The 14,213-nt window shown below is 42.5% G+C and overlaps 1 protein-coding gene across 1 annotated transcript in view; it reads left to right on the top strand.

Moving 5' to 3' along the window:
• VIPR2 (vasoactive intestinal peptide receptor 2) overlaps positions 1-14,213 on the top strand; it is a 171,844-nt gene that overhangs the window by 118,113 nt on the left and 39,518 nt on the right. The window contains exon 5 of the mRNA XM_069729711.1: positions 10,905-11,002. Coding sequence (XP_069585812.1) covers positions 10,905-11,002 — 98 coding nt within the window. The remainder of the gene's footprint in view (positions 1-10,904; positions 11,003-14,213) is intronic.

The following is a 14,213-nucleotide window of genomic DNA, read 5'->3' on the forward strand; positions in this document are numbered from 1 at the left end:
CTGCATTTTATATGCAGTGTTTTTACTACCAGGAGTGAAGGTTTTGACTACAGAAAAAAAAAAAACACTACAAAAACTCCATGTGTGAACATAGCCTTTCACTGTTTTTTTCCTGCTATTTGCAACAGGCAGATGTACAGCAGTTTTATATTATTTCCTTTTTTTATGGCTGACCTTGCTACACTCCAAAGGCGAACTGTCTCTGCTTCGTATGGTCACTTATTACAGGGTTATGGTTCCCGTAGAAGTAAAAGCTTTTGGAAGTCAATAGTTCTATTATTCTGGGATTTAACAGAATTAAATGGAAAGAAAAAACTCATTTTGCACCATCTGAATCCAGAGGCATGCTGAGCTACAGCCAAGTCCCAGTGTATAGGTGCGTAATACCAGTAAGGAGGCCGTATACATCAGTCCGTGCAGCTCTGTAGTAAGGGGTGAGCATGGTTATAGTGGGCAATTACTTTGTGTCTATTTAATAAATATTGAGAAAGTTACCGTAACTTCATAAAGAATTGCAGCCGCTCTGATATCCATTTTTTCTGTTGATAGATGTCTGTAAACTATTAGTATAGTAAGTAAAGGCCGAGAGTCTACAGGATAACTGCACTTTGCTTTTTAATTGCAAAATCATATGGTCATTAATTTGAAGTCTTACCCATAAACCAGGTACACATTATCAATTTCAAGCCTTACTGACTTGTGATAAAGCCGCACAATACTGTCATACTGTCATCTTCACGCACACATCGGCAGTGCCACCGTAGGGAACTCACCCCAATGGGTCAATGGATTCCTTTAATTGATCAATTTAATTTTGGGGTGAAAAAAACAATCTCTGACTGCACTTTAGTTTAGTTTTCATTGATAGATATTTCTTTACTGTTGTGATGACAATAGTTTTATTTTTCGTTTGCTTGTATAGTGTCATCATTTTGTGTAGATAACTGAAGGATTAGCGATTTGTTATTCCGTGAGTGGCAGGCACATCATATACAGATACAAAATTGAAACAGATATTTGAGTTTCACCATCTGAAAATGGACCTAATTTGCCAGACCAAAGGCAGTTCTCCTGATCTGAGCTCATCAGCCTCATATATGCCTATGAAGCTGTGGAGATTGGGTCAGGAGACCCATGGAAAATCTGGGAAATCACAGTCCGTAATCAGACCATGATACCCGGACTTCAGTATTTAACCTAAGTGAGAGGACCCTGCTAGCAAGAAGCTTTAAAGCTAATCTGTCACCAGATTTCACAAAACAAACTGCATATATTCATAAAAAAAACTCTTTAACCTGATAATAATGCTGTATTTACATTGAAAATCCATGTCAGAATGGCTGTATACTATCATATGAAAATTTAACTTAGTATCCTCACACTTCCAGTAGTCTGCCTGACAGGTCCTCAATGTCCCTCCTCTCTGCTGCTGCTGAGATCTCACACTGTTCATTACAAGCTGCAGCTGTCAGTTGTAAAGTGCCGCTGAGCGGTAGTTGTAGGGTAGGTTCTCGTCTTTCAAGGCCCCGACATGCTACATGAAAATGGGGGTCCTGACTGGCTGTGTGTGCCTGTATTACTGCTGTGAGCACCTTCAGGTTCAGCTCTGCCACAATTTGTGGGATGCCAGACCCCTTTAAACCCAGGATGAGGAAACCAGACAAGTTTGTAAAAATAAAGTCCTTTTTACTGACAATAAAACTTATGTACAGAGGGTAGCAGGAAACAAGCTTGCTGCTTCCATCTGCACATACAGAGGGACATTCTTACTGGTTCTGGACAGCAGCACAATACTTGTGGTGAACGTTTCAGATGAGCAACAGGACAAATTGGGTAACTCCATCTTTCCGGTACAGGGCCACACGGGACAATGTGTTTTGCTGTGACCACTACATTCTTGTGAAACAGTGTAAAGGAGCTCTCACTAGCTATCACCTTACTGACATGTCCCAGACTGGTTGATCCTGCCTTCCTTCACGGCTAGTCTCCACGTCTGCTAACACCACTGCTTCCTTTTGCTTTTCCAGTTCTTAAGTGCCCCAGACTTGCACTCTATGAAGAACTGCCGCTACTGTAATATTCTCCCTGAGACTTGCTCACTTTCCTTGTCTTGGTTGCCACACACACTAAGTGATGATAACCTTCCTCTGATGATGTCTTTCCTTGTGTCCTGCTCACTAATTACTCACTAACTCCCTGCAACTAACTCACAGGCCCCTATTCCTTCTCTCCAACAATGGGCCGGCCCTACAGTTAACCTTGTCACCCCTGACTAACAGAAACTGCAGCCTCCAGGGAAATAACACATACAATATGCTGACTGCCCAGACCATAAAACTACTTCCCCTGTTTTCTCGACGCAAAGAAAGAAACACTATTCAATTCAACATAGAAATTTATTGGAGAGTAACAAAGTAAAACAACTCTCAACTTCTATCTAAAACCCTTCTTTATTGGAGGGGTAAGGTCGCAGCTCTCTCTCAGTTAACCACCGGAAGTTGTGGGGATATGCCGCCGGACTCCCGGCACATGTTACCCATCTTGTTCTTTTGCAAGGAGTAGCTATGACAAATCAGAGCTACGACCCCCCACCGAAGCAAACAAAGCCTCTTCAATCGCATCTTGCAAACTAGACAGAAATATGTCCAAGCCAATGTCTGTCAAATGTACACCATCTGGACGTAACAGCCTGGCATTATTCCCTTCTAACTGTCTGTGCCTTATAATAATTCCACCCTTAAAATGCACAATGCAAGAAATTCAATGATTTACTGCTCTTCGTATTCTCTCAATACCCGCCCAATCTTGCGCCCCATGCCATATCACCCTGGGGATAATCTCCGACCACACAAGGACCAGTTGTGAGAAAAAACCCGGGAATTTATCAATATCTGCTCACATCAGCGTAAGGAACCCTGTCATCTGTATCGAATCCAAATCATTTCCCCAGCATGCAAAACCAGGATAACTGTGTGGGACGACATCCTTGATATTTGGACTACCTCGACCAACACCTGAGACCACATTAATCCACGTATGCCTCTCCAATACACATCCACATTGTGAAAACCAAGCGATCTCCCTCCAGGTCGTAACTCAGCCCACTGCTCCACCCAAAATACATAAGAGTGACCCACTTAGCCTAGAAAAACCTAAAATGAGAAGGAATAATTTACATTTAAATGCATATTACGACTACTAAAACATTAAACACAGAGGGTACCTGTGTTATGGAAAACTTCCTGTCTGGTGCCGGTACCCAAGACTTCTTCTCCTGCAACCCTAAATGACTATCGTCCTGTAGCCTTAACATCTCATGCTATGAAGGCCTTGGAAAGATTAGTGCTTGCTCACTTAAGACCAAGGGTCAATGCTTTTATCGATCCCCTTCAGTTTGCTTACCGACATAGATTGGGGGTGGATGATGCTATTCTTTCTCTGTTACATAGTGTACATTCATTTCTGGAGATTGACTGAACCACGGTGCGAGCGATGTTCTCGAGTGCATTTAACTCCCTGCAGCCACCTTTACTACACAAAAAGATGACTGATATGAAGGTGGAGGTGGGGATGAGAAATTGGATAACTGACTACCTATCAGATCGGCCACAGTTTGTACAGATGGGAGCAGTGGTGTCAAGCAGATTACTGAGCAGTGTTGGTGCCCCCCAGGGAACGGTGCTTGCGCCCTTTCTTTTCACTCTGTATACTTCAGACTTTCAGTATAAATCTGAACTTTGCCACCTTCAAAAATTTTCGGATGACTCCGTGGTTGTGGGATGCATTAGGGGAGATCAGGGGGATGAGGAATACAGAAGGGTGGTGTTGAATTTCGTGGATTGGTGCAATGGTAACTATCTACAACTAAATGTTAAGAAAACTAAGGAGTTGGTGGCCAACTATAGCAGGATAAAGATGGAATGCTTACCGATCACTATTGCTGGTCAGGAGGTAGAGCAGGTGGAGAGGTACAAATATTTGGAGGTCCATTTGGATAGCAAACTGGACTGGAGATGCCACTCAGAGTTTGTCTACAAGAAGGGGTTGAGCAGATTGTATTTCCTAAGGAAGCTGAGGTCTTTTAATGTGTGTAGCAAAATGTTAGAAATGTTCTACCAATCTGTAGTGGCAAGTGCCATCTTTTTTGCAATCACATGCTGGGGTAGTAGTGTGCGGGCCTCTGATGCTATTAAGCTGAATAAGATTATTAAGAAGACACGTTCTGCTGTGGGCTGTAGTCTGGACTCTTTTGGGGAGGTAGTGGAGAAAAGAACTCTGAAAAAGTGTATGGCAATTGTGAACAATAATGCACATCCACTATATGAGCTGTTCATGAGACAGAAGAGCACCTTCAGTAACCGGCTAATACTTCTGAGGTGTAAGAAGGAAAAATATAGGAAATCGTTTGTGCCAACTGCCATGGGAATGTACAAAAATAACATTAGGGTTAAACCACCAAGGTGAATGTCTACTTATATCTCTACATTTCAGTTCACTCGTTGTGTATGTCCTATTCTAATGTATAATGTATAATGTTCTGCTGTCAACTCCACTGTCATGTCAACTATGTAATTCTTTTATGATTTTTATGATTTAAAGGGAACCTGTCACCCCGTTTTTTGAGATTGAGCTATAAATACTGTTAAATAGGGCCTGCGCTGTGTGTTCCTATAGTGTATGTAGTGTACCCCGATTCCCCACGCATTAGAGATCGCGGCGGCCATTTTCCCAAAGCCGAGATGCAAACTCGGCTTTGGGAAAATGGCCGCCGCGATCTCTAATGCGCACGCGCGGCATCCCGCGGCCATTTTCCTGAAGCCCCGTGCAGCAGAGCACTCGATCTGCGCACGCGCGGCCCCAGGAAGATGGCCGCCCCCACCGATGCAAGGGATTACAGCGCAGATCGTGCGCTGCTTGTTCACCACTACGCCACTACGCCACCAACGTAAAGCTGAGGAAGAACCAGCGATGTCACCACGCCCTCCCGACCTGACCAGCCTGATTGACAGGCGAAAACGGCGACTTTGGTAAGTTATTTCTCAGCATAGGTGGGGAATCGGGGTACACTACATACACTATAGGAACACACAGCGCAGGCCCTATTTAACAGTATTTATAGCTCAATCTCAAAAAACGGGGTGACAGGTTCCCTTTAAGTTGTGCTGCTGTGATACCATAATTTCCCACAGGATCAATAAAGTGTATTGTATCGTATCGTAATATATCAGGTCTGATATAACAAAAGAAACATGACGAATGCCATCTACCATCGCCAAAAGCTGAAATCTGGTCAACGGTGATCCATCAATGTGTGCGAAAAAAGAATGACTATCCGGTCTTATTGCCAAATACTGTGAAACTAAATTACGGGGCAAACCGGTCCTGCAATGGAAAATAAAGGAAACCATAAACCATTACCAGAAGAGTCCGTTTTTGAACGTCGAATACGAATACAGATGCCACCATTGCAAAATGACCCATCATCATGCTGTAAAACCACAGGCTTATGTGCAGAAGCAGCTGCCAACTCGCTAACGCGCAAGGCCCAAAAAAGCGATTCTAAAAGCTGCCGAAAATAGTACCGATTCAAAAACAGAACTGCACACCGATTTCTTGTTAGCAATTATTTGGTCCAAAAGAGAAAAATAAATTGGTCGTCTAACCAAATGTTTATCCCGAGAGCTTTTCCAACCCTTTAGGGCCTGACGCAAAATAAAACTTTTTGTCACATCCTCCCATCCCCTCAATTTAAAATGAAACGACAACCCTGACAGCCTATTCCTGGCTACCGCTGCAGAGGAACCGCACGCATGTAAATGTTGTAAATAAACCTTTGTTGCTTCCAACCTCGCTCCACTAGAGATGTTTTCAGGAAGATTACTCGCAAAAACCAACCAGTTCTGCCACGTCTTATTATATGCATTCCAAGTTGAGGAAGCCAATGATGCTCGAACCAACGGCATTAGGAGGTTCCCGGCATCTCCCATAGGTATCCAAGGCACGGAGTTCCCCGATGACTGCCAGCTGGAGCAAGATCCCGGAACTTCTGAAAATCAAAACGTGAAAGGGAATCAGCCATAGCATTTTCAATACCTGTAATATGACGAGAGCAGAACCATATATTTAAATGCAAGCATTTTAACACTAGGAACCGTATCAGCATTATCACCGAGATCGAACCCGAAGACAAATGATTTACCGCATGAACCATACTTTCATTGTCCGACCAAAAGCAAATGCGTGAATTACGCAACTGTTTACCCCAAATGACAACCACCACCACCAAGGGGAATAACTCGGGAGAGTAAGATTTTTTTGTCCAACCATTACCAAGCCAATAATCTGGCCGCCATTTGGCGCACCAATGTTCATTAAAAATGACGCCAAAACCCACAGACCCAGCCGCATCCGCAAAAAGGGAAATATCCTTACCCGTCTTCTCTTCGCTCTGGAAGCAAGTGCAACCATTATAATTCAACCAAAAATTCTGCCATACCTTAAGATCTTCAATCAGAGGAAGGCCCAATCTTATCCTATGGTGAGGGAGCCTCACCCCTTGTGTGGCCATTGCCAAACGACGGGAAAAAATTCTTCACATAGGCATAACTCGATATGCAAAAGCCAATAATCCCAAAAGGGATTGCATTTGTACAAGGGTCACTTTTTTATAGAGAGAAACCATCAATTTTCTCAAGTAGCTTAGCAATTTTTTCAGAAGGCAAACAAAACACCATATTGACGGAATCGATTTCAATACCAAGAAAAGATAAGCAGGTCAACGGACCCACCGTCTTTTCTTTTAAAACAGAACCCCGAAAACTCTCATTAACTCGCGAAACTTGAGTAATATCTTCTCACAAAAGTCTGAATCTGCTGGACCCACAAACCGAAAATCATCCAAATAATGCATTATCTATTGTGAACCTGTCTGGAATTTGACTACCCATTCAAGAAAACTACTAAATAATTCAAAGTACCTACATGAAATGGAACAACCCATGGGGAGGCAAGTGTCATAGATAATAATTTCCATCAACAAAGCATCCTAGAAGGTGATAACAATCCGGGTGAACTGGAAGAAGGTGAAAAGCCGATGCAATGTCAGACTTAGCCATTAATGCCCCGGGTCCTGCCTGACGCAGAAGCATTATTGCATGATCAAAAGGCGCATAGGCCACCGAAGCCTCTTCCAGACTAATTCCATCATTCACCAAAGAGCCCTTTGGGTGCGAAAGATGATGTATTAGTCTGAACTCGCCCAGCTCTTTTTTTGGAACTACACCTAGTGGGGATACCCTCTGATTAAAGAAGGGGGGTGAGGAAAAAGGTCCCATCATGTGACCGAGAGCCACTTCCTTTCCAATTTTTTCCAACAAAACTAAAGGAAACTCTCTAGCTGATTTTAAATTGGAAAAACAAACTGAGTCCTTCCTGAGCAACTGCCATTTTGTTATGATATTTACTTAGCCATGGCTCCATCGTGGTTATGATCACTGGAGTCCTTACTCTCGTGTTGGGAGTTTGTTTTTGAAAGAGTGGACTTTAAGGTAGGACGAGGGCATTTTGTGACTGAGTGCGGGCCACCGCATACCGAGCACTCGTGCTTATACTTACATAGCCCGTAATATTTGCAGTGGCCTTCGCTGAACAACCAACAGGTTCCCGGCCTACGAACAGGGACTTGCCCCAAGCCTGTCTGTTGACCAGGGGCCCATAGTGAAAGGGCTGAATGCTCCTCTGAGCCATCATGAGACGCAACCAAGAATCCGTAGCTTTTACTCCCCAACCAAGCTGCACATTGATGGCTAATTGCCGCCAAAAATCCTCATGATACCTCCATCATGCAGTGCCCCTATGTGTTTTATACGAATTGTATATGGTGTCCATATAGAGGAACAATTCTGAGCACCGCTCCGGATGTTTTTTACCCATAACACAGCCTAAGACAAAAAAGGCTTGAATCCAATTATTTATAGTTTTTGCCACTTTCAGGTGACGCTCATACGGCCTATCGGCCATTCGCCATTCCCGATCTACTGAATTCTGCTCAGGCGACAATAATGACTAAACATCAACGTAATCGTTAGCCCAAATTTTTTCCAACGCCTCTTGATCTAGGTGAGCACCCAATGGAGCAACACTACAATAAAAAGCATCCCTATAAATATCAGAACACAAAGGTGGTGGAAGGGGGGTAGCAACTTTTATTTGAGACATTAACTTTGGGTTCACCACCAATTTATCTCCACCTAGAATACTCTTAAGATTTTCCAAAGTCACAAATTTTTTTACCCGAACTCTCCCATGCCCCTGCATAATTGAACTCACTTGCCTGTGCATCAGAAGTTGGAAGCCCCGCCGGAACAGAAATCGCCTCTTCATTTTGACCTCACTGTTCTTTATGGGACGACCTAGGAGATTGGTGATTGCTTCCATGACTACGACCATGAGACCCCGAGGAAGATGAAGAATGATAATGCGAGCTCCGTGACTGCCGACTGCATCTAGAAACCGATCTCTTCCTTCTACGATGGGTATGGTGACTATGACATCTAGAAGACCTTCTACCAGAATCAGCAGAAGAGGAAGAGGACCTATCACGGCTCCTTCTCCTGCAACTCCTCCGACCCTGGTGGTCGGATGCCATTCAAATAAGTGCTAATAATGAATGATTTGCCCCAGATGATGCAGCAGCCACCTCTTCTTGATGCTGAGAAATAGGTCCGGGTGGTGCCATCGGTATAACACCAACAGCTTGAATAAATGCACTCGAGCCTGTTGATAAAGCAGGTGCCGTAACTGTCTGACTTGGGTTGGGAAGGCTGGCCGAAGATGACATAGAGGAAGGAGGTATTATTTGCTGGCTGTTTCCAGCTTGCATTAATGAACCAAGTTGCGAGTTAACTATGCCAAAGCTTGACGGAATGGGGGCAGAATGCAAATTAACTTGTAAAGGACGTTAAAGGACGTAGATCTGGGTATTTATTATGATGGAATATAGGCTGAACTGGATGGACAAATGTCTTTTTTCGGCCTTACTAACTATGTTACTATGTTACTATGTTACTATGATTCCCTGTGACCGACATATCAACCAAAAAATCCTCCCCAACTGTCTGAGGTAAATAACGTGACTGCTGTCCTGTTACCCTATTGTGCCCAGCCTCTTCCACAGAAGATGAACCTGGCACTGTGATTACCCCCCATTGAAATATCTTGACTGGCCACACTAGGATATAACAGAGAATTCTTCTCCACAGCCACTCCCTCAACCCCAGCTGTCGGTGCTTTGCGCTGTGAACTGGTCTGAGACTGCAGGGGCACAATACCACACAGACCAGCACGGCCCCGCCTCATCATATTCCTGCCCTTATTATTATTACCAACCTGGCTACGGGGCGGGGGAACCACAGAAGTACCTGCGTCCCTAGCAGGAGACGTCGTCAGGCCTGGAGACCGCAATACTGCAATACGTGGGCAAGCCGACTGAAGCTGGGATGGGCTCATACGCTCCGGTGGGCGCGGCTTACATCGCGACTGACGACCACTCGGCGCCTTGTGAGGAAAAGCATCCCCCGCTCCCAGCTCTGGTAAGATTGCTGAAAGCCAGGCGGAGCCTTCCCTACTAACCCTTTCCCTTATAGCGGCCTCCAGCGACGATGACATCCCTCACCAAATACGCGCCAAGCGTAAGTAACAGCTCGATGACACCAAGATCAAAGAGGCCAAAAATGCCTCAGGCAGAGCTTTATATACCCCGCCAAGGGGAAGTAGATAAATCCCCAGCACCGGAAGTGACGCTGTCTAAACACCAATCGCCTTGCATAGAATGTTAACCCTATCCACCTATGCCGGAGAAATCGGGGGGGATGAACTTCATATATAACCAGGTCAGCCAGTCAGGGGGTCTCCGTCAAATAAAGCCGGGTCCTCACAAAATTTTCATACATTTAAAACTTCAGAAATGTGTTAGACTGTCTTCTCCACCTTCACACAGTCTGGCTGATTGAGCAGAGAATAGTTGCACTTGGACTCATGAGCTATATTATTCTATAGCTGGACTAATAAAATGATCATTTTAATATAAGGATTATACATCCATCCTGTCACAGATTTTCAAAGTAAATACACCAGCAACATCAGGTAAAGAGATCTATTTAATAATATAATTTGAAATCTGGTGATCAGCATTATAGAAGAGAGATCTCCAAGATGTCTATCTAGTATTTGCTCTACTATTAGATTAATGGTATTCAAAAGCAGCTCATATAAAATGTAATAATAGAACTAAAAAATGTTAATTAAAAAAATCTTTCTGATTTGGTAAAAAATAACTGTAATTTTCACGCACTCATACAATTCTGATCTGAATCACACAGTTTTTGCAGTTTGGAAAAATGCCATGAATTTTATGTTTTCTATACAAGATTTGCAATGCTCTTGTGTTTATTTCCTACAAAAAGGCCAATGGGAAAATGCATGAAAAGAAAATGCCAAAGCATGCTGCCTTAGGATAAAAACACCAACTATAAATGCACCAAAATGTGTCTGCTTTTTTGTCAATATCTAGTCACTAGATTTTTTTTCAGCACTGTGTGTAAAGCTATTCTCACAAACTGGAGCGATAGAGTCTATTATTTACTGGTACTTTTACTTAGAAAAAAGGTCCTATTTAGGCTGAAAAACAAAATGTAATGTCAGGGTACAGCAAAAAGTGAAAAAAAAAAAAAATTGGGCCTGAAAAATGTTTAGCAGCAAATAAACATAGTATTTTCTATAGTTATTGATCATGGCGTTCCTATTACGAAACTACATTTTTCTCCAAAATGTCCTGTACCATCTAAATTTTGTCCCAATGGTTAGCTTCCTTGGCTTTACTTACTCTTTTGTTATTGTATTTACAGCTTTCGTTCTACGTAATTGTGAAGGCAATCTACACACTTGGGCACAGTGCCTCTCTGATAGCTCTCACCATTGGAAGTGCAATTCTTTGTTTATTTCGGTAAGTAGTACCCAAACTCATGGGTTCCAAGACATAGAAGAGAAATGCTGGATTGCATGCTTGGTGTTTTAAATGGTTACACAAATATACTGGAGAAAAAGTAATTCACATATATAGGGCAAAGTCAGACGGCCATATCGCACAGAAGACGATAGAATTGCAATGCTCGGACTAACTAGCGGCTCTCCTGACCCGAGCGTGACAACTGCATAGAAATACATACTGTCACTCTCAGGTCAGGAGAGCCGCCGACCAGTCCGAGCATTACGATGCCATCATCATCCCTTACCTTGCGCTTCTGTGATCATCGTGGATATCCTACATCAGTTGTGGCTTTGTGGGCCAAACCTCTCAGGAATTACACAGGAGGACTCAACAGTACATTTCTAACATTAATCTAGCCAGACAAAATCTGGTTAAGGGGAAAAACATTAACACAGCAGCCTCTCACTTTCATTATATACATGGGGGTAAAATTAATGGACTTATGGTATTGGGCTTAAATAAAATCCAACCTAATTTCCGGTGTCTCGATCACACTATTGAACCTTTAAAGCTAGAGTCAAGATGAGAATCTGTATTGTCAAGAGGAAGATGAGAGACACCAGACCCAACATTGCAGATGAGCTGAAGGCTGCTATCAAAGCAACCTGGGCTTCCATAACCCCTCAGCAGTGCCACAGGCTGATCGCCTCCATGCCACGCCGCATTGATGCAGCAATTGATGCAAAAGGAGCCCCGACCAAGTATTGGGTGCATTTACTGAACATACATTTCAGTAGGCCAACATTTTGGATTTTAAAATCATTTTTCAAGCTGATGTTATAAAGTATTCTAATTTACTGAGATAATGACTTTTGGGTTTTCATTGGCTGTAAGCCATAATCATCAACATTAACGGAAATAAACACTTGAAATAGATCACTCTGTTTGTAATGACTCTATATAATATATGAGTTTCACTTTTTGTATTGAGGAACTGAAATAAATTTACTTTTTGATGATATTTTATTTTGTGAGAAGAACCTGTAGTTCCACTGATGGAGAAATAAAAACATTATGAATCTCAGAAAATGACAATACTGAGACCACGTTCACATGATCAGTATTTGCAAGCCAAGACCATAAGTGGAGCAATCAGAGGAAAAGTATAATAGAAACATGTCACCACTTCTGTATCACCCACTCCTGGTTTTGTTTAACTGTTTAAATACTGATGTCAAAACTTATTGTCTAAGGCTGGTTTCACATTGGCGTTTTTTGGGGTGCGTTTTTGCGGTAAAAAACGCAAAAAACCGCATGGTGAAAAAACGCATGTAAACGTGTGTAAACGCTGCGTTTTTTTGACGCATGCGTTTTTGCATGTGGTGAAAAAAATGCGGCGTTTTGACGCGTTTACATGCGTTTTTACATGCGTTTGCGTTTTTTAAATGCATGCTGAGAAATGTGTGACAGCTGCCAATCATCAAAATAAAGTAAAAAACCCACTATAAACAGAAACAGTTAGGGTTAGGGTTAGGGGTAGGGGTAGGGGTAGGGATCATAACCCTAACCCTAAAGAGATCCTACCCCTAACCCTACCCCTAACCCTAACCCTAAGGGATCCTAACCCTAACCCTAACCCTACCCCTAACCCTACCCCTAACCCTAACCCTAAGGGATCCTAACCCTACCCCTAACCCTAACCCTACCCCTAACCCTAACCCTAAGGGATCCTAACCCTAACCCTACCCCTAACCCTAACCCTACCCCTAACCATAAAGGGATTAGGGTTAGGGTTAGGATCCCTTAGGGTTAGGGGTAGGGTTAGGGGTAGGGTTAGGGGTAGGGTTAGGGTTAGGATCCCTTAGGGTTAGGGGTAGGGTTAGGGTTAGGATCCCTTAGGGTTAGGGTTAGGGGTAGGGTTAGGGTTAGGGGTAGGGTTAGGGGTAGGGTTAGGTTCCCTTTATCACCTTTATGTTGGGGGGTGGCATATTAGTGTGTTTTCTGGTTTTTTAATAAAAAAACGCATGTGTTTTTTACTGCAAAAAACGCATGCACCAAAAAACGCATGCGTCCCCATTGACTCCAATGTATTTTTTGATCCAAAAAAACGCATGAAAACGCATGCATTTTTTTTTGGTCCAAAAAACGCTTCTAAAAATACTACAAGTAGCATTTCAGAAAATGAACGCATGCAGTAAAAAAACGCATGCGTCAAAAAACGCGACCAAACCCGTACACAAAAAAACGCATGCGTTTTCAATGTTAAAGATAGGGGAAAAAAACGCATGCGTTTTTTTGAAAAAAAAACGCTGCAGACAAAAACGCAAGTGTGAAACCACCCTAAGGCTACAATCCAAGAGTAGTTTTTTTTTACGCTGCACATTTAAAAAAAAAAAAAAAGCAAACAAGTAACCTATTTGACTTAATATGTGCAGAAATGCTTCAGAAAATCTGCAACATATAAAACTCACCAAAAGCTTCTCGTGGGATCGTAACTTAACCAAATATTTTAGTTACAGATTTCCAGATTTTTTTTTAACAATTTTATATAAAGCACTATACATGTTTGGTATTTCCTGGAGAATCAAATTGTCAAACAAATGCAGCATTGTACTTTTTCACAATTTCATTGCACTTGGAATTTTTTTTTTCCATATTTCAGTGCATTGTATGGTAAAGTGAATGTTGTCATTCAAATCTACAAGTCATCCTGAAAAGATAAGCCCCCATATGATTGTGTTGAATGAAAAATACAAAATAAAAAGTTACGGTAATGCTCTTGGAAGAAGGCAAAAAAAAGAGAGCAAAAGAACAAAAATTTCTCTCAATGGAAATTTTTTTTGGGAAATGCAGTAAGTGCAAACCTGAGATTATTTCAGCAGTTTGTTCACTAAAACAGTTTTTTTTCCTGGCAGCAGAGTTTCAACCCCCAGCAGTCATCTTACAACTGTGCACAATCATGGTCACCCACACACAAACAAATATAATGTTCACAAACAAAAATGTCTCAGTTCTATTTTCTATCCCCCCTTCACTGCATGTCAGAATGTTTTGGGAAGCCCCTTGTGACCACTCAACCGACACTTTTTAGTTACCGTAATTCCTTCTTAGGCCGGCTTCACACGTCAGTGGCTCCGGTACGTGAGGTGACAGTTTCCTCATGTACCGGAGACACTGACTCACGTAGACACATTAAAATCAATGTGTCTCTGCACATGTCAGCGTG

Source organism: Ranitomeya imitator, chromosome 6 (assembly GCF_032444005.1).
Source record: "Ranitomeya imitator isolate aRanImi1 chromosome 6, aRanImi1.pri, whole genome shotgun sequence".
Classification (NCBI taxonomy): domain Eukaryota; kingdom Metazoa; phylum Chordata; class Amphibia; order Anura; family Dendrobatidae; genus Ranitomeya; species Ranitomeya imitator.